This window comes from Fundulus heteroclitus, unplaced genomic scaffold (genome assembly GCF_011125445.2).
Source record: "Fundulus heteroclitus isolate FHET01 unplaced genomic scaffold, MU-UCD_Fhet_4.1 scaffold_99, whole genome shotgun sequence".
In the NCBI taxonomy this organism is placed as follows: Eukaryota; Metazoa; Chordata; class Actinopteri; order Cyprinodontiformes; family Fundulidae; genus Fundulus; species Fundulus heteroclitus.
The window spans coordinates 528,358-548,732 of record NW_023397461.1 but is presented as its reverse complement, the minus strand read 5'-3'; the positions used below and the strand labels follow the sequence as shown (position 1 = coordinate 548,732).

The 20,375-nt window shown below is 47.8% G+C and overlaps 3 protein-coding genes and 1 long non-coding RNA gene across 21 annotated transcripts in view; all 4 read right to left on the bottom strand.

Moving 5' to 3' along the window:
- syt14a (synaptotagmin XIVa) overlaps window positions 1–9,935 on the bottom strand; it is a 45,248-nt gene extending 35,313 nt beyond the window's left edge. For 5 of the 7 annotated variants that reach the window (XM_036135068.1, XM_036135063.1, XM_036135064.1 and 2 more), the window contains exons 1-2: window positions 9,880–9,935; window positions 5,490–5,537 (exon numbers count right to left, since the gene is read on the bottom strand). In XM_036135068.1, the coding sequence (XP_035990961.1) occupies window positions 5,490–5,537; window positions 9,880–9,892 (61 nt within the window). In that variant the 5' untranslated portion in view covers window positions 9,893–9,935. Of the gene's footprint in view, window positions 1–5,489; window positions 5,538–9,799; window positions 9,851–9,879 lie in introns of those variants that run through there. The other 2 variants (XM_036135066.1, XM_036135065.1) reach the window with 2 other exon arrangements.
- Window positions 9,936–11,490: 1,555 nt separating this feature from the next.
- On the bottom strand, window positions 11,491–17,192 carry sdsl (serine dehydratase-like). Of its 3 annotated transcripts, none has more exons than XM_036135061.1 (9): window positions 17,122–17,192; window positions 15,465–15,737; window positions 14,919–14,955; window positions 14,713–14,852; window positions 14,351–14,439; window positions 14,046–14,279; window positions 12,529–12,659; window positions 12,367–12,453; window positions 11,491–11,890 (listed from the first exon to the last, which is right to left on the bottom strand). In XM_036135061.1, the coding sequence occupies exons 2-9, from the start codon at window positions 15,609–15,611 to the stop codon at window positions 11,787–11,789; spliced, it is 969 nt and encodes a 322-aa protein (XP_035990954.1). In that variant the 5' UTR covers window positions 15,612–15,737; window positions 17,122–17,192; the 3' UTR covers window positions 11,491–11,786. The 3 variants fall into 3 exon arrangements, with proteins under 3 accessions (XP_035990954.1, XP_035990953.1, XP_035990955.1); XM_036135060.1 differs by lacking the exon at window positions 17,122–17,192 and adding an exon at window positions 16,663–17,004; XM_036135062.1 differs by lacking the exons at window positions 14,713–14,852; window positions 14,919–14,955; window positions 17,122–17,192 and adding an exon at window positions 16,663–17,005.
- A 61-nt stretch (window positions 17,193–17,253) lies between these two features.
- Window positions 17,254–18,112, bottom strand: LOC118562599. The gene is made up of 3 exons (XR_004930685.1): window positions 17,971–18,112; window positions 17,437–17,862; window positions 17,254–17,322 (listed from the first exon to the last, which is right to left on the bottom strand). It is a non-coding gene; the product is annotated as an uncharacterized LOC118562599 (long non-coding RNA).
- Window positions 18,113–18,422: 310 nt separating this feature from the next.
- LOC105917347 (apoptosis-stimulating of p53 protein 1) overlaps window positions 18,423–20,375 on the bottom strand; it is a 44,523-nt gene continuing 42,570 nt past the window's right edge. For all 10 annotated transcript variants that reach the window (XM_036135054.1, XM_036135052.1, XM_036135050.1 and 7 more), the window contains one exon: window positions 18,423–19,291. In XM_036135054.1, coding sequence (XP_035990947.1) covers window positions 19,250–19,291 — 42 coding nt within the window. In that variant the 3' untranslated portion in view covers window positions 18,423–19,249. The remainder of the gene's footprint in view (window positions 19,292–20,375) is intronic.

Below are 20,375 nucleotides of genomic sequence, written 5' to 3'. Positions count from 1 at the left end.
ATCCTCTGGACCTGAAACTGGACCAGAGGTCCTCTGCTGAACTGTGTTTCTCTGCTAGACACCGCCACCTATGAAGCGAGTCTGTCTCCACACGCACGCTCAGTATGAGGGATTGCTGCAAAGTCAAAATATGCTGCTCTAACTCTGCAAAGGGTCTTTTTATACAACAATAGTCTGTCCCTCCAGATTAGGTAGGATTCCTCTTGGTGTGTAGAGCGCCATTTTCTCTCCAGTTTCCTAACATTGTGCTTCAAGGAACGCAGCTCTGAATTAAACCAAGGAGCCAGCTTCCTGTGAATAATCACCTTCTTTTTCAAGGGAGCTACATTGTCTAATGCAGAACGCAATGACGAAGTCACACCGTTAGTGTGGAGGTTCCTCCATCTTTTCCTCAGTGACTGGCTGGGGGAGAGGACTGGTTGAAAGGCAAACCAGGAAATGGAACAAACCATCAGGCTGCTGGAAGCAGGGGACTTGATGTTAAAGAATCTACCTCTCTCTCTCTCTACTAACAACATAACTGCTAAAATCTCTGTGGTGTTAGGTTGTCGTGTTTTGATAGTTGTGTTGTAGTCAAGATATGTTGGTTTGAATTAGTTATTTATGCTGATGTATTGTTGTCTTTGTCTCATCTCCCACCCCTCCTCATTTGTGTAGGTTAGCCTTTGTGTATAAATTCCCCTGTGTGTTCATTGAGGTCAGTGTTTTCTTGAGATTTGATGTTAGAAGTTTTCTGTGAACAATTTTGGAAAAATAAATAGAAAATACTTTTTTATATATGCCTTTGTCCTTTTGCCTTACTGGTCAGACCATCACAGTTAGCAAAGGTGTCGATTTGTGAATGGGAAGAAACAACATTGCTGCCATCTGCAGGGTATTTCTGCAATACTGACGATATTAAATGGGGGACAGACTCTTTAAAGTTTGATGCAGCATTATCCGATAAAGATCTACTATAATGGAACCCTCTTTTGGAGGTGGAGAACTCAGATTAAACTCAAAGGTTATTAAAGAATGATCAGATAGGACAGGGTTGTGAGGAAATACTGTTAATTCTTCACAATCAATGCCATATGTCAGCACAAGGTCTAAAGTATGGAGCCAAGAGTGCCTCGGTTTATGCACATTTTGAGCAAAACCAATTGAATCTAGGGTAGTTTTAAAGGCTACACTAAGGTTATCACATTCTGTGTCAATATGGATGTTAAAATCACCCAGTATAATAACCTTATCAGTATTTAACACCAAATCAGATAAGAAATCTGACAACTGATCCAAAAACTTATTTTTTGGTTCAAGTTGCGGCGTATTGATTTTTATTAGGTTTTTATGATTTGTTCCTTTTAGATCAGTTTTTGATCTGTTAAGTTTTGGCCGTGGGAAAGACACCGTCTCAATAGGATAATGGATGGGTAACAGTACAGAAGCTGCAGAGAGGTGTGTTAAACTACGGCTCTGCTTCCTGGTCTGGACCCTGGATTGTCAGCATTTAGGAGGACTAATAAATCCGGCCAGATTCCTAGAAAGAAGAGCTGCACCATCCAAAGTAGGATGGATGCCGTCTCTCCGGATCAGACCAGGTTTTCCCCAGAAAGTTCTCCAGTTATCAATGTAGCCCACGTCGTTTTCTGGGCACCACCTAGACAACCAGCGGTTGAATGATGACATGCGGCTAAACATGTCATCACTGGTCAGATCAGGCAGGGGACCAGAGAAAATTACGGAGTCCGACATTGCTTTAGCAAACTCACACACCGAAGCAACACCAACTTTAGTGACCTCCGATCGGCGTGATCGGGTGTCATTACCGCCAGCGTGAATAACAATCTTACTGTATTTACGCTTATCCTTAGCCAGCAGTTTTAGGTAAGATTCTATGTCGCCCGTTCTGGCCCCTGGCAGGCATTTAACTATGGTCCCTGGTGTCTCTAGTGCCACGTTTCTGACTATTGAGCTGCCAATAATCAGGGTAGGCTTCTCAGCGGGTGCGTCGCTGAGAGGGGAAAATTTATTAGAAATGCAGACGGGTTGGTGGTGACCTGGGGGCTGAAATCTAGAGCTATGCTTCCTACGAACTGTCACCCAGCCAGCCTGCTTACCCGGCTGCTCGGGTGCTTCTGGAGGACCACTAAGTGAACTAACGCTAGGTCTATGTGGCTCCGCACTAGCAGAGGGGCTATCAGCTGTTTTTTCCATAGCACGGAGCCGGGTCTCTAATTCTGACACCCTCGCCTCCAAAGCTACAAAAACACTACATTTATTACAAGTACCATTATCACTAAAGAGGCAGAGGAATAACTGAACATCTGACACAGAGAGCAGGAGATAAGGGGAGACTTAGAGAGAGACGGAGAAGCGGAGGAGAGAGTAAGGGGGAAGCCATTATGGAGCTAAAGCTAGGCTAGGCTAAAGCTAGGCTAGGCTAAAGCTAGGCTAGCGCCCTTTTACCACGCCAAGAAAAGCAAACCGTGTGAAACACGAGGAGTTCCCAAACGTGAAATGCAGCAACAGAGAATGTTTTAAAAGTGCTTATGTGTTAAAAACAGATGCTACAGCAAAGAGATTAAAGATAAAAGCGAGAGACCTGTTGGGTTCTGTTGGCTCCTGTTGGGTTCCGTTAGGACCCTTTTATGTTCTGTTAGGACCTTTTTAGGTTCTGTTAGGTTCTGTTGGGTTCTGTTAGGACCTCTTAGGACATTTTTTCCCTGGGATTATAAGGACATATTTTAAACTTGAATTTAAGGGACAGAACAATCCAAAGCTGAACGCTGAGGACACGAGACAGTAAAGCCGTTACAGGCAGCTCACGTGGAGTCAACAGCCAGACCATCATGGCGCCTGTTTGTGAGCGTGAGGTTGATCAGCTAAGAAAAAGTTTTCTATCAAAGGAGTTTTTACTCTTTGTGTTGCCTGTCAGTACAAACGTCTGCTGATGTCTGCAAATCAGATTAACCCAATCATTTATTTAGTCCTAATAATCATTTATTTAGTCCTAATAATAATTTATTTAGTTCTAATAATCATTTATTTCGTTCTACAGCGCGTTGCAAAGCTGATGGCATCCTCTTCAGCAGGCAGTAGTTTTCCTCCGTGTCTGAGCCAAATGAAAAATCTCCGTTTTAACGTCCCTTCCCTGGACCAGGTGTGCAGCGGGAGCTTGGAGGCCCGGTATCTAAACGATGCGGGTCAGAACCAGAGCAGGTCTTACATCTTCCTGAAAGCTGTAACAGCATCAGCGGTTCTGTTCCTTCTAAGGGCCACGGCTGGCCCTCGGAGCGCACTTTGCAGACCCCCCGATCTGGAACTGGCACCAGAGCAGAATATTTGACTAAAACATGTCTGTAGAGTCGTCATGTTGCAATCAGAAGGTTGTGGGCTAGATTGCAGTTTCTTCCTGCAACGTGTCGATGTGCCCCTGGGCAAGGCCCATTAGCCATTTGCAGTCAGTCTGGACCGCCTCAGACTGTCCCGTCTAAAAGTGCATCACTCTTTACCCATAATGCAGCAGCACTTTTCTGTAAACATAACAGTCAAGACGGCGGCCACAACGGCGCATTGTTTTCTTGATGCTCTTTATTCTGTCCTGAATGAGCTGCATAGATGTTTAAACCCTCAACAACTGGCTGCTAACAGCTAAAACAGAGCGTGTTGATTGGAGTTCTCTGATTGGTTATGCCCAGTTAGCGCTGACCCCGCTGGCCCCGCCTACCGCCGGCTTTCCACACTGAAATGTTTACAGCAATAGTCAGCATGGGCTAAAGGCACATAAGCCCAAGTTTCCCACCGTTCTGTGTATGAATGAGTGTGATGGGGGGGGGCAGGCTGCTGAAAGCACAGGTAAAAATATTCATAACCATCTTTTCTCTAGCAGCGCTTTTATTTGCTTCATTTTCAGTTTGCCTGGAAACAGAGAAGCTCCAGAGAAACCCACACACTCCACAGGAGCCCTCTCCCAGACCCACTCCCACAGAGAGGCTCCTACAGCGCGGCCCAAAGAGCCCGGCCCAAAGAGCCCGGCCCAAAGAGCCCGGCCCAAAGAGCCCGGCCCAAAGAGCCCGCTTAGCAGCACCACTGCTAACCGGGCCGCTGTTCCAGCCAATCACAGCTTGGTTTTTAAAAGCATTTGCAGCTGACCACCAACCCAGGCCACATCAGAACATCCAGTTCTCACAAGTCAGGCTTTCTGGTCCATTATCAGGGAAAACAATCAGGAAAACAAGCTTGTCAGTTTCTTTGTTGCTTCTCCGTCCATCAGGCTTAGATCGATGGATAAGGTCTGTTAACAGAGAGCAACCAAAATGTTAAACCTCCAGGAGCTCCACAGCCCATCATGTGTGGCTGCAAGCCCCCGCATGCCTTCTAACCCCTGAAGACCTCATTAACCTTCATTCTGCCTTCAACGTCTGTACTTCCTCAGAGCGCCGCCCACGCCGTCTCCCAACAACCAGCAGTTTCTCTGCAGCTTCAGGCGGAGCAGCAGACCAGCAGACGTCAGCTGATCCTGATTTCACTGGGAGCTTCTGAGGAACAGCGACTCCAAGTGAGCCTGAAAACTGAGATGAAGCCCAGTAGAGCTGACCAGATGCCTCCACCCTCCATCAGCAGCTCTCTGCAGCTAAAGGCTCGGCCGTGTTTCTCCTGGAGAACCAGCGGTTCCACAGGGATGGCTGCGAGATGGGCCTCTGCTGAAGGAACCCTCTCCATGCTCCATGGATCTTTCCCATCTGAACCTCACCATGAAGCGGACCTCTGTCTTGGGTTCTGCTCCCAGGAAGCAGAGCATCCTAATCATTGCTTTGCTGATGATATTCAGGTTTTTCTTCCCTTTAGTCAAAAAGCTGTCCAGAGTCACTTTTCAATTTCTGAATGTTAAAATTAAATTTGAAAGCTGAACCAAATCATGACGTTCTGGAAATGGAACGGACTGGGTGGTTCCTTAGGGTTCCTGTGCTGGTAGAGGTTCTGATCTTTACCAGGCCCATCTCTGCGGTTCTTAAGTCAGGCGGTATTCTTGTTGTATTTATCTGCTAAAGTAAAAGCGTGATTCCAGCTGTCAGCGGTTCTGATCCGGACTGTTTCAGGTCCACTTAGAACACCAACACATGGTCTGCAGGTTGTCCAGCAGGCAGCAGAAACCATCTCCACTGGATCCCGGTCCGTCTTAGAACTGCTGACTACATTTAAATCAGAAATGGTCTGGCCTTCTCCACATCTGCTCTGAGATGTCTCCAGGTAACCGAGCAGCTGCTGAGAAGCCCATCCCCTCCCTGACCCAGCAGAACATTGGACCCAAACAGACCCGCTCTGCCTGACTGGGAAGGACTTTGCTCTCCTCTGCTGCTTTGGACCAAATGATCTTGACTCCAGAGTCTCTGACGTCTCCATCAGCTCAAACATGTTCAACAGCACATGAAGCAGTGATGGATGTGATGGAGGTGGAGGTGGAGGTGGAGGTGGAGGTGGAGGTGTGGTGCTGGAGGCGGTTCTACCTTTTCTGATGCAGATCAGCTCATGTAGTCCACAGTGACGCTCTCCACCTGGAAAGACAACGCAGTGACAATGAGCCGCTGTGATGGAGGAGAGACCAGACAGAACCAGAACACGGTCAGAACCAACAGGCAGAACATCCACACAGTCCTCCAACAAGGACCAGACACACAGAGGACAGAGACGGGGACTGGATGGTGCTGAGAGGACAGAGGACAGAGGACAGAGGACAGAGGACACGCTGGCCGCTTTCACAGAAACGAGACGTTCCAACGCAGCAAGATCTCTAAACTGCCCTGAGTCCAGATCCTGCAGTGGTGATCCAGCCCTGGTGTCCTCTGAGACGCTCCATGAGTTTCACCAGCGTGGGGACGAGCTGAGGACAGACCTGGAGGACAGACCTGGAGGACAGACCTGAGGACGGACCTGGAGGACAGACCTGAGGACAGACCTGGAGGACAGACCTGAGGACAGACCTGAGGACGTGTTCAGGCCGCCAGGTCTGCTCCCTCTGGGAGCTGCTGCCTCCACCAGCCGGGCCTCCAGGCAGATGGTAGCTGTTACCCACAGCTCTGGGGCCCCTGGCTCCTCCTCTGGGGCCCCTGGCTCCTCCTCTGGGCCCCGGCTCCTCCTCTGGGCCCCTGGCTCCTCCTCTGGGCCCCTGGCTCCTCCTCTGGGGCCCCTGGCTCCTCCTCTGGGGGCCCTGGTTTCTCCTCTGGGCCCCTGGCTCCTCCTCTGGGGCCCCTGGCTCCTCCTCTGGGGCCCCTGGTTTCTCCTCTGGGGGCCCCCAGGACTCTGGAAGCGGTCCACATGTCTCCTAAAGGCTCTCCTGCTCTCTGAGCTTCCAGATGTTCCTGATGTGGAGCCGTCAGGCTCGGCGGACTCTGGGTGGAGTCAGCGGGACGCTGGAACCCCAGGAGACAACAGGAAGTCTCTGCTGAGCGATAACCAGGAGACGACTTTCTGACCATCTGGTGGAAAACACCTGAGCTGAACAACGGCCTCAGGAAGCAGATTTTCCTTTAAGCGCCGCGTGGTAGAACCTCTGGTCCAGCTGATCTGCTGCAGAACATGGAGGACATCCTGACCTTCTGACACAAAGACCAGGTTTGATTTCTCTGCCTGAGTAATTTGTAAAAAGCAGAAAGCACTTTTAAGCCATAAACTGTAAAATCAGACGTTCCTTCAGCTCTGAGATGCTCTGCAGCATCAGTGGGTCCAGGAAGAGCTCCAGGAACCGGATCATGATCCATGCAGCAGCTACGTGTGGGAGGAAGCTCTGCAGGCCTCGCTCCTGCCTCACGCTCTCAAAGGGTCCTCCATGTTCTGCATGTTGTTGGTGGTGGAACATCTGGTCCTCCATGTTCTGCATGTTGTTGGTGGTGGAACATCTGGTCCTCCATGTTCTGCATGTTGTTGGTGGTGGAACATCTGGTCCTCCATGTTCTGCATGTTGGTGGTGGAACATCTGGTCCTCCATGTTCTGCATGGTGGTGGTGGAACATCTGGTCCTCCATGTTCTGCGTGTTGTTGGTGGAACATCTGGTCCTCCATGTTCTGCATGTTGTTGGTGGAACATCTGGTCCTCCATGTTCTGCGTGTTGGTGGTGGAACATCTGGTCCTCCATGTTCTGCGTGTTGTTGGTGGAACATCTGGTCCTCCATGTTCTGTGTGTTGGTGGTGGAACATCTGGTCCTCCATGTTCTGTGTGTTGGTGGTGGAACATCTTGCTTCATCAGGCCAGTACCTTCCAGCAGAACAGAGGCTCGGGAACTGGGTCCAGAAGCAGAGAACCGGAGAACTACAGGAACCTCTCAGCCCAAAAAGCTTGGAGACAGATGGAGATGACTGTGGTGGCGCCGGTCCTGGTTTCTGAGCCGTTCTCCTTAGAACCCTGTTTAGAGAACGCAGTAACGGCCTGAGGACACAGCCTGTTCTCACCTCTGCAGGCTTTAAGTCAACGTGGCTCACAGACGAGCGTAGATGGAGGCAGATTATTCTAACCTGGTTGCTCGTTTCTGGAATCTGGGATATTTCTATTCTCTCAGGTTTAATGTTGTTTTAATGTTGCTGTTCTTCCTCCACATGTTCTTCCTCCACATGTTCTTCCTCCACATGTTCTTCCTCCATCCTCCATGTTTCCGTCACTAATGACGTCAGAGTTAAAGTCTGGAATCAGCTCAGCAGCTGAAGCTCCTTTCCTCCCTGATGGAGTTCTGCTGACCCAGGAAAGGTCAGGGAACAGGAGGTAGGAGCTAGGAGGTAGGAGCTAGGAGGTAGGAGGTAGGAACTAGGAGGTAGGAGGTAGGAACTAGGAGGTAGGAGGTAGGGCTGCATCCTAATTGATCCTATTATAGCTCCTAGCTTCTGCTCCTTGACCTTCCATGAGGTCAGCTTTTAAACTGTGTGACCAGATTTCAGCTTTTCTCCGGTTATCCAGGTAGACAGCCTTTAAACTCAGGCTGCTTCCTGCTGGGTTACTGCTACCACTCAACACGCATTAACACGCTCAACGCTCCCCAGCAGCGAGGGTCCGGCCGCTCGCTGAGCGTGGCGTGTTCACATCGCTCTGAAACAGGACAGAATGGAAAGGTCTCCTTAAAGCCACTGGCTGTCTGGCTGCTGGAGGGGAACTAGAGTGCAGAGCGTTATTTACAGAGATCTGCTGACTAGAAGCCTCCAGCCGGACCAAAGCCTGCGGCGCATGCGTCTGAAGTAGGCCTGATGATCCCTCGGTGTCTTTATGGGGAAGGCAGAATAAGCTGCAGCTAAGCCAGTTAGCTCCAGGATGTGACAGAGATTACTCTTCTTACCAAATGGCTGAAACAGGGGCAGCTTCTATCTAGTCTACATCTGGAAAGCATGACCTGCTTTCTTTTATCCAGCTCTACACAGCTCCCACCAGCAGAAGCACCAGCCCAGGTTATTCTTCAGGTCTTCAAACTTCCACATCGTCTGTTTCCCAAATCAAACTAGATGTTCCGTTTGACCGGACGGGCCGTTCCACGCAGAACAAACGCTGGATTAAAATTCTGAGACGCTGCGATTCAGCAGCAGAGAGGATCCTTCATCAGACCTTCTGCTCCTCAACAACGAGCCTGAAAACCCAGGAAGGTTCCAGAGCGCCTGCAGTGTGTCCGTGCAACAACACGGAGAACACAAAGGAACTGATCAGGAAGCAGAGCTGACCACCATCAATAACCACGAGACACACCGATCGATGCACAGAGCTTCTTCCTGCTGGTTCTACGCTGGACTGGACCGGTCCTGGCTGGAATAACCAGATGAAGCCCTGAGAACGGCTCAGAAAAGACGAACCACGACCTCCTCTGGATACAGAATAAAACTTTTATTCACTTTATGTGAACGACCAACACAAACTAGTCAGAACTGTGAAGTCTTCTCTGTCTTCTGCCCCCTGCTGGCCGGCTGAATGCATCAATCTGAAATTTTACGCACGTCTGTCTTCCTCTTCTAGCAGAAATGAGCCTTTTAAATCATCGTCTGCCCACGCCTCTAACCGCCTGGCTTCTAGCATCAGCAGCGGCAGGAAGACTTCATCAGACCAAAGCAGGTGGAAAACAAATGCATGCCGCACTTTTCAGATTGCATATGCAGCGTTCTCCTTTGTGTTGCTCTGTTACAGAAAATAACATAAAATTCATAAAACTGTACATGAAGGTCCTTCAGCCGCCAGTTTAACTTTGCTCTGGAGTAGATAGATCACTCTTCAAAATGGGAAAAACAAGAGAACCTTCATGTTCCATCACTGCCGACACCTGCTGGGTCAGGGAGAACGCTGGGGAACCGTCCCCATGAAGAACCCGGAACCATGACCCAGATTCCTCCGGTTCTGCATCATGTGTGAAATATAAAACATATTTGTTCTTGTTGAGAAGAGCAGATGGTTTACAGCCCCGCCGTCCTCTGACGGGACCAAAGCCACATTTAAACTCCTCCAACTCCCTGACCCACACACGAGCCCCACATGCGGACCGACACCAGAGCCGAACCAGAACCTGGCGGGTTGCATAATGAAAGTGGAGCGAAGTTCCGTCCTGCAAGTCAGCACTGAGGGAACAGACAGCAGGAACCAGCTCGGTCCAATCCACCCGGGATACCCCCCCCCTTCAGGTTCTACAGCACCGCCACGGCGTTCTGGGTTCAGAACCGAGCCGCCGAACCCAGAGAGGAGCTGTCCGTTCAGCACCACTCCATCAGCTCCGGACGGAAATCACCGCCTTTCACAAACATGACAGCTCCTGGAACCGGATCCGAACCGGACCCGAACCAGACACGGGCTTCACCTGCCTGAGAGTCCGCCCGGACCAGAACCGCTGCCTGCTGGACTTAATTAGCGCGGAGAGCAGAGACGTTATTGGCCTACTTACCATCAATCGCCATGATGTTCTGTTTGGCTTCAACTACAGTGGGCGGAGAAGAAGGGGGGGCGGTCCAATGTGAGGGGGGGGGGGGGGGGTACGGTCCAATGTGGGGGGGGGGGGGGTGGTACGGTCCAATGTGGGGGGGGGGGGGGGGTGGTACGGTCCAAACAGGGCGAACACGATAAATTCATCACCAAACAGATTTTATTCTCTGGTTTAATTAGAAGACCTTTAACTAGGAAATAGTAACTCAGCTGATTATTGCCTCACACAACAGTTCATGTTCATAAATATATAAACATCTACTTTATCATCTACCTTTCAGTGACTAATTCATTAAAAATAATTATTAATTCCGCATTAATCAACGTTAATTAATTTTATAAGACTGTTTTCTTTAAGCTGATTTGCTCCATTTTGAGCTTGGCTGAAGTTTATTGCTGCCAGAAGTTCTGCTACATTTCAGACATTTTTTGGATATCAAACCTTTAGTCACGTTTGTAAAATTAATGTCTCTTACTTTTAGTAAAGAAATTAATTTTATGTAGTCAGACGGGACTCAATAAGCAACAGTTCCACACCAACATAAAGCCTGAGCGGTTATCAAGCTGAGTTCAGCAGTTATTCACAGCAGCTTCATTTTCTGCATTTTTCTCTGTTAAAACCAAGCTGAATGATAAAGTTCCCCTTCTTCCAAAGCTTCATTATTAAATATTCCATCTTTTTCATCTCAGGAAACATTAATGCAGGCCTAATTATGTAAATAAAGAAAATCAAACCGTATCCTGAATGATTTGACCTTTTTAGCCTTTAAATTAAAACGACTGAAAAGCAGCCGAAGCACTCGGATCATTTCCTGTGAGCTGCTGAACCTTTTTCCTCAGGAGCCTCATCAGGTTCTCCTCACTAAATCAAGGCTGCAGGCGGTCCGGCCGGGTTCTGGGTCTAGATTAGAAGGCAGTGTTTGATTTAAGAGTCAGGTTTGTGATTTTCAGCAATGGCTCCTGAGGCATCAACATCACCATGGTAATAAGTAGCTCCTCCATCCACTGCTGTCGACTCCTTCCTATTTATAGCTGCCACTCGCTGCGGCCTCCACCAAGCATCGCCTGCCGTTGTCACGGAAACAGGCCGCTGCATCCATCAGCGCCTGGTCTCATCCAGGAGGAGGACGCTGGTGCATGTGGGTCAGCTACGCTCAGGCAGACGCAGCTTTTCTGCTGCTTGTGTTTCTATCATGGACCCGGCGTGATGTCATCAGACACTGAGCCCGACTCAGAAAACGAGCTCGTTATCCTTTAATCATCCTTACGGTGCAATAAATTGTTAAAGGAAATTAAGATAATGCTACTTCAGTCTTTTATTAAAAAAAAGAACTGGACAAAAATAAACGTGAAGGTAATTTCCTGTTAAGAGCAATTAACCAGCATTAAATGTGTTATTCTGTCTTAATAGTTTGTAAATAATTTGATGTAACTCTTAGTAGGCCACAGAGTGAAGCGTTTTGTATCCACTGCCTCTGACTGCAGACAAGCAGAAATAACATCCAGGTTCTGCTAAAAGCCGATAATGAGCTCCAGCACTAAGCTGAAAATTTTATAAGAAGAAACCAAAATATGCAGAAATGCAGCAGGTTTATTTTAAACACTTCATTCCATTAATGAATCCATGGAAACAGAGCAATTAAAACATATAAATTACTTCAACTCTGCACACACAGGGAGGCTGAATTCTTCCTGAAAACTTTAGCGCCATCATGTGGTGAAAATGTCACTTGCAGTCAGGGAAACTTCACTGAATTATGCCAACTCACAAATTACACGTACATATAAAATTATTGCACCTTAAATCAGCCATAGTTAGATTTTGATCAGCCAATATGACTGACTGCATATTTCCCAGAATGCATCGGTTTAGGCCTGCAGCTTCTGTCTGAGGATGCTCAGCTGCTCCATGTTGATGCTGCTGCCGCCGCACACCACCACCAGCAGGGGACGCAAGGGAGCTGGCAGGCGACCTAAGAAGAACAGAGAGAGGCTCAAGATGCTGCTGTGGTTCTGCGGCTCCACAAACTCTAGATGTCCATGTTTCAACAATTAGGCAGTTTATAATATGTGCAGAAAGAATATGAATATGTGCAGTTTTGTTTTCTGTTCTAAACTTCTTAAACTAATTAAGCTCTTTGTAAACATTTCATGAGTGACGGTTTAATCTAAAGGTCTACATGAACAAAACCTGAAGAGTCTACATTTGGGACACTTCCAAACAAGGAAAAGTTATAATAATAATAATAATAATAATAATAATAATAATAATAATAATAACAAAATAATAATAATAATAATAATAATAATAATAATAATAATAATAATAATAATAATAATACTGAAATAATAATAATAATAACAACAATAATAATAATAATAATAATAATAACAATAATAATAATAATAATAATAGTCGTTGTGAGGTCAAACTTGTCAGAATATGTGCCTTGGCTCTGTAATCTGGCTATCAGTCCGCTGTAGACGGCTGCCAGCGCTGCTCCACAGGCCATCTCCACCAGAACGCGCTCCTCATCTGCAACAAAGCAGCAGAGGCGGTCTGAGTGCCCGGCGCTCTCCGCTCATGTTTGCAGGAAGTGAAGCCACCAACCCAGGAAGGTGAGGACGGCCTGCAGCGCCTCCTGGTCCGTCACCAGCTCTGAGATGATGGTCGGCTCGCCGCTCTGGCTGTGCTCAAAGGCTCTCTGGCAGACCGTCTTTGCTCCGAGACACTTGGCCTCGCTGTGGACGGTGGGCAGACAGGGGTCAGAGTGCAGCACTGATCATTCACATTAAACTGTGTTTTAATAAATCATCGGTCAAAGCCAGACTTTTATTATGTATTTAAAGAAACATATTCTGCATATTTCATCTGACCAGAATATATTTATCACATTAATAACCATTTATAAGATCAGTAGAAAACCCACCGGACCTAATATTTCATGTGATGAAGAGTTAGATGAATGTTAACCAAGCTGAGGCTGATTTCCTGATAATCTGATGACGTAAAAAGCAATAAAACCAAACATGTCAGTCCTCCTGCAGAGAAACACCAGCGTCTGCTGGAGAGACGGCGTTCACAGCATCGGCTCAGGTGGCTGAAGGAAACCTTCTCCTGTTAGCAAAGCCTGCGCACGCCGTGGGGGCGGAGCTACGGGGGGCTGCCCGCACGCCGTGGGGGCGGAGCTACGGGGGGCTGCCCGCACGCCGTGGGGGCGGAGCTACGGGGGGCTGCCCGCACGCCGTGGGGGCGGAGCTACGGGGGGCTGCCCGCACGCCGTGGGGGCGGAGCTACGGGGGGCTGCCCCGCTAGGAGGAAGCAGCGTTCCACCGCTTAAACCGCCACAGCTGAAGAGCGCCACTTCAGTGCTACATCCTGACCAATCACAGGACAGCTACAGGAGAAATACATCCTGACCAATCACAGGACAGCAGTCAGACACCCCATGAGTGAAAGATTCTGCTCTGAAGGTCTGAGGTCTGAAGATCTGAAGGTCTAAGGTCTGAAGGTCTAAGATCTAAAGGTCTAAGGTCTAAAGGTCTGAAGGTCTAAGGTCTCTGAAGGTCTGAAGGTCTGAGGTCTAAGGTCTGAAGGTCTGAAGGTCTGAAGGTCTAAGGTCTCTGAAGGTCTGAAGGTCTAAGGTCTCTGAAGGTCTAAGGTCTGAAGGTCTAAGATCTAAAGGTCTGAAGGTCTAAGGTCTGAAGGTCTAAGATCTAAAGGTCTGAAGGTCTGAAGCTCTGAAGGTCTGACGGTCTAAGGTCTAAGGTCTGAAGGTCTGAAGGTCTGAGGTCTGAAGGTCTGACGGTCTAAGGTCTAAGGTCTGAAGGTCTGAAGGTCTGAAGGTCTAAGGTCTCTGAAGGTCTGAAGGTCTAAGGTCTCTGAAGGTCTAAGGTCTGAAGGTCTAAGATCTAAAGGTCTGAAGGTCTAAGGTCTGAAGGTCTAAGATCTAAAGGTCTGAAGGTCTGAAGCTCTGAAGGTCTGAGGTCTAAAGGTCTAAGGTCTCTAAAGGTCTGAAGGTCTAAGGTCTAACGTCTGAAGGTCTCTGAAGGTCTGAAGGTCTGAAGGTCTAAGGTCTCTGAAGGTCTGAAGGTCTAAGGTCCATCATTCTGCTGCCTGGTACCAACCTGGTGATGTCGTGCAGAGTCACCACCTTCCCCGCCTTGATGGCGGCGTTCAGGCAGTCTGCCCCCACCGTTTCCATGGCGATGACGGGCACATCCGTCCAGCCGGCGTCCTTCAGGCCCTGGATGACCCCACACAGCAGTCCTCCCCCCCCCACAGAGAGCAGGACGGCGCCGGGCTTCCCGCCGGGCCCCAGGGAGGCGGCGGCCTCGGCCACCAGAGAGGCGTGGCCCTCCCTGCAGACACAAAGACGCTGGAACCTTCTGATGGCTGCAGGACGCAGACGTGAGGACATGGAGGGTCTTACCAGAGCAGCGGGTGGTCAAACGGAGGAACGAAGGTCAGTCCTTCTGTCTCTGCCAGCCTGAGAGCTTCTGCGTTGGCCTCGTCCCAAACCTGAGGAAACCAGCAGGATGGAGGTTAGGGTTCCTCTGGCACCAGCTACCGACCTACAGCTCTGTGGACGAGGTTCTGGACGGGTTCTCTCAGCTCCAGAGCACAAACCCAAATCTTCAGAACTTCTACTCAGATGCAGCTTCCAGGACCTGAAGCTGACTGGTGGCCATCCTGCTCGGTGGACACCAGCAGCGTCTGTCACGCTGAAGGAGGAGGACCTCAGGACCTGACCAGGATGGATGGAAGGACGGAGAAGAGACGAAGCCTTCCTACCTTCCCCACGATCCTGACAGCAGCACCTTGGTCCTGGAGTCTCCTGACCACCAGCTGAGGGGTGGAGGAGGGAACCACGATGGTAGCTGGAAGCCCCATCTTCCTGGCCACGTAGGCGGCCGCCATGCCGGCGTTCCCCCCTGGAGAAGAGACGGTGGTGGGTTCCAGAGCAGCAGGACGACAGAGGCTCAACGTTCAGACCTTACCTGAAGAGCAGACCACTCCTCTGGACCGCGTGGCGAGCTGCAACAACACGTCAGGCAGTCAGCAGCAGACCTGAGGAGGTCCAGACCTGAGCAGGTCCAGACCTGAGGTCCAGACCTGAGGAGGTCCAGACCTGAGGAGGTCCAGACCTGAGGTCCAGACCTGAGGAGAAGACCTGAGCAGGTCCAGACCTGAGGAGGTCCAGACCTGAGGAGAAGACCTGAGCAGGTCCAGACCTGAGCAGCAGATCTGAGCAGGTCCACACCTGAGGAGAAGACCTGAGCAGGTCCACACCTGAGGAGAAGACCTGAGCAGGTCCACACCTGAGCAGGTCCACACCTGAGGAGAAGACCTGAGCAGGTCCAGACCTGAGGAGGTCCAGACCTGAGGAGGCCCAGGCCAGAGGAGCAGACCTGAGGTCCAGACCTGAGCAGGTCCAGACCTGAGGAGCAGACCTGAGGTCCAGACCTGAGGTCCAGACCTGAGGAGGTCCAGACCTGAGGAGGTCCAGATCTGAGCAGGTCCAGCCCAGAGCGACGTTGCCTCACCTGCTGGCAGAGGTGTCCGATCCCACGGATCTTGAAGGAACCAGAGGGCTGTGAGTTCTCCATCTTCAGGTACACGGTGGTTCCCACCTTCTGGGACATGCTGACGCTCTCCAGCAGCGGGGTGTTGAGGTGGAAACGCTCGGCCATGGCGCTGCAGATCTACCTGAACTCAGCGCTGGTCTGAAGGAGAGGCTGGATGACTTTAACGCTTTCCACCTAAACATTCAGGTTCTCACAGCCTGGTCTGTCTGCTGTTCTTCCTCTAGAACGTTTCTGAGCAGGAGCAAGAGACACGGAGGGAAACAACAGCTTTATGTGACGATGTCAGAATTAGTAATAATGTGCTTCTCTATGGAAAACATTCAGAGATCAAGATGTTAGTCAAATATTTCATCTGATGCCGTCTGAGGTCATTCTTTATGCACCGTTTACAGAATGACAGAAAAATTATGTTTTAATGATTAGAGGTCCAGAGCCTCCATCAGGACAATATCTGCAGATATTTGGGAATAGATGAAACCAGACGAAGAGCATTTCTGCTGTTCAGGACTAATCGTTGGCACCAAACTCAACAAAAAACTTTTTTTACTTCCCCTGTACAGCCTTGCCTTTAATAACTGGAGGCTCCTGGAAAAAATAAGACCATTGGACATCAAACCCAGGAGACCTTTACAACTTCTGTCTGATGTCTACTGACTTCACCAATATACAAGCACCAATATACACACATACTGTGTGTGTGTGTGTGTGTGTGTGTATATATATATATATATATATATATATATATATATATATATATATATATATATATATATATATATATATATAGGGTTGGTACATTTCCATGCATCTTCTCTGATCCACGTTCACTACAACAGAACTTAACTTCTTTCTGCCTCATACAACATGGCGGTGACGTTGACGTACGAACCCGCGCCCAACCAGGCATCTACGTATATGGTATCAAACTATCTGTACAAACTCATCCAAGATGGCGGACAAGTTACCGTGTACGCCATCTTGAGAAGGGCGTCCCTTAAACTGCTGGATAAATACAATTCTACCTTTGCGTGACTATGTCAACAGTCATTTAGAACATCGAACATATTTATCAATAGCATAAAATATAATATGTGTGATTAATACCGAACCAGCATCCACTCTGAGACGGACGGTTAAAATAAAAAAGTGCTCTTACCTTTGGTGAAATGTCGCAATAAACCAGCGTCTAACTCTGTGGCAATATGATATATATATAAAGTTGCTACCGTTAATAAAATGAATTATTGTTAAAAGATGTAACGTAGGTCCGGCTGCATGCTAAACACGTAGCATGTTGCTAAACTAAGCTAGCACTTCCGCTAGACTCTTCAAAATAAAGACAGCATGTATGGATTATGTTTTTAAAGTATATCTAGCCACTTTCAAATAATGTATAAAACGTGGGATCAGCACGAGCAACAATGTAAACAGAAATATTAATTTAAATTAGACTGAGTCGGTCTCGTTTAATTTTGAAGGGTCCAGACGCTGACTGGACGTTTTCAGTAGTTCAGCCGAATAAATGTGATTATCGGACCTTTCAGAACCAGCAAAGAATTCTGCAGAATCGGTTCCGGCTGGGAATGAATGTCGGTTTGAAATGACCCAACCTTACCTGAGCCGCTCCTGACAGGTGAGTCCAGAGGCTGAGCCTGTCTACCCAGGTAAAGTCCACCACACACACACACACACACACACACACACACACACACACACACACACACACACACACACACACACACACACCAGGTGAATGCTGTGTGTTTGGGTCACAAAGGTTCTGCTGTCACCCTGCTGATGGTGGCGATCCAAACCTCTGCAGCTTTAAATAGTAAACTAAAACATTGGTTTTATTTTTACAATAAATGGAAATTATTAGCAGAGAGAAATAAAAATATCTCTTTTTATCTTATCCTGACAAACTCCTTACCTCAGCTTGAGCAAAGTACAGGTCACTGCGTGACGTCACTGCCCATATGTGGTATGGATGGGATTTCAACATAAAGCTCACAATGCATAATTGTGACTTTTTGTTCTAAATACTTAAGAAAACTTGTAAAGATTTAGATGTTTTTTTATGACGTGGCTTCTTGTTCATCTATATGTCCTGCTGTGAAAAATGACTAAATAAAGAGATTTAATCCAGATCCACTTACACTCAAATGGAAATGTCCTGTACTTTAACACATTGCATGTAAAAAGCAAAGAAGAGAACTTTAAAACGGATCCTAAAATGTAAAAGCAACCAATGAAGAGAAGTCAGACTGTGGGTAATGTGCTCAGAGCTTCCTGGTCCAGTTAAAAGGTGACGGATGCACCACTAAGCCCAAGATAGAGCGAGTTACAGAAATCCAGCCTAGATGGAACAAATGCATGAATTACTGTTTCAAACAGTTTCCTTGATATAAAAGGCTTTACTTTTGCTAACTGCTTCAGATGAAAAATGTTTTAACACTGCCCCAACCTGGCTGTCAAGTTTAAGATCAGCCTCCATGTTTCCTGCCAGGCCGCTGATGACCAGCCGAACACACTGAGCCACGGAGCGGATCTATGGCGGAGGTGGAGGTTCCACCATGAACCATCACTGAGACGTTTAAAGCGTCAGTCTGCTGAGAAACCGCTGCCTTCATAGCAGAGACACACCTGGGAGTCATCAGCAGAACAGTGGAAGGAACCTCCATGTTCCCTGAGGATGTCACCTGAGCAGCAATCTCCTGTGCAGGAAGCAGAGACACTGTTGAAGACAGCAGAGGAGTGAGGAACAGAATTGTCTCAAAGCTCATGTTTTATTTAATACTCACTCTGCTATGTTCTCCTACTACTCTCTGATTTTGTATTATTTGCTGTTATTATAACTTATCAGAACCAGTCTATAACCACTGGACTGCCCATGTTAATACAGAGTCCACACCTTGATTTTCTCTTGGATTATAGTTTTATTATATTTTTACACTGGCTGTGTGATGGTTCCACGCTCCTCAAACACATTTTGCCTCATTTTCTACACAACTTCAACTGTGCAGCAAAAACTGTACACTAGATGGCAGCAGTGAGTAAAAAGTTGCTGAACGGTGAATACAACACTAATAATAAAATAGCAATGTTTAGTTTTAAATAAAGCAACAAAATAAGAGAATTAAAGATTAAACTAGCCGGCAGATGGAGTTTAATGTGAAACCAGAATTATTCTGAGGCTGGAGAGTCCAAACGAACACAGAAAGACATTTGATTCATGGATTCATTTGAAGCCAACTTTCAACAGATAGGTTGAGTTTAGGGGAACCTTTAAGGACCTGAACGTGTTCTTCACATTCTGATTTCCTTCCTGTCTCCTCCGTCCTCCTGATCCTTCATCAGCAGGGAATCCACCGTCCACGCTAGCTGTGAAGCAGGAACCACGTCCTCCATCCCTTCTGAAACACACGGGTCTGCTCTCTGCTCACTTCCTCTCTCCTTCCTCACTTTCATTGATCCAACCTGGGAATCAGAGTCACTTCCAAACCAAAAGCCGCTTTAATGATCTTTACAGGATGTTGGACACGCCGTCATGGTTCCACGCTCCAAGGCCCTCATGCTGCCCAGCGCTGATGGACTGGACCAAGGTGCGAGCAGGTGAAGAGATGCTCCTTCTGAGAATGGAGCCGTCTGGACCGGGTCTTCCGCCTCTTTGCTCCTCCTCCTCCTCCTCCTCCTCCTCCTCCTCCTCCTCCTCCTCCTCTTCCTCCTCCTCTTCCTCCTCCTCTTCATGCCAGAGATCTCTGCCGGGGCTTGATCCGTGGATACAGCTGCAGAGACATCAACACCCAGAGCGTTACCTCATCATCTTAGAACCGCTCAAAGGAAACCATGTGACCTGCTGCCGGCTGGCTGAACCAATCACAGCTGCCACATCCTATTGTCTCATGTTGTACAATTATGGAACCAAATGGATATTAAATTTAAACAAATTAATAATTAAAATTAAAAAAAAGTGCATACAAGAAACATGTGTTCTTGTATCTTTCTATTTTTGGTAATATTATACATTTATTATAAGTTCATTACGCGTATGTCGTATTTATATAATATATATTGGTGCAGTTTTATGATTGTAAGAATATTAGAGTATTACAGGGACACATATTACTGCAGCAGTAAATAACTAAACTTCTTCCTGCTCCTTTTTAAACTGATTTCTGAACATTTATCTCTCGTGTTTTTCTCTCTTGGTTTCGTTCACTATTGTTTGAATTTAACTTTCATTCATTCATAATAATCTCGGTTTTCAGCAAACGCTCCCACAATGTTGGAGAATCAAAATGTGCTGCTTGACCCGGAGTTCTGGTTCTGGTCTGAGAAACTGGACCTGGAGGTTCTGTTTAGCCGTCAGATCTGCTACAGGAACCACAGCGAGCCCAGCAGAAGGTTCTGACTCGCTCTGTTTGAGAACTTTACTAAGACGAGCTTTTACACAGCAACAATTGGTTTAAGGCTGAAGAAACAAGGTTCTGCAGGCTTCCTCACAGAAGCCCTCAGGTTCTGTCCTCAGAGGCTGCATCTAAATCTGTCTAATGGGTCAGAACCCTTCAGCCAGAGCAGAACCATCAGGTTCTCCACGATCAGACAGTCTGAATAGAGCAGTAAGAAAGCTGTAGGATCTAAATCCATCCTCCATCTTTCTGACTCCATCCTCCATGTTTGCAGCTGAAGCTCCTTTCCTCCCTGATGGAGTTCTGCTGACCCAGGAAAGGTCAGGGAGAAGGAGATAGGAGATAGGAGTTAGGAGTTAGGAGCCTCATTCCCTCTCTAAGCCCCGCCCCCAAAGACAAACAGGAAGAGGTTTTACCTTAGATGTTCAAAATAAGCTCACTAATATTCTAGATAGATTCG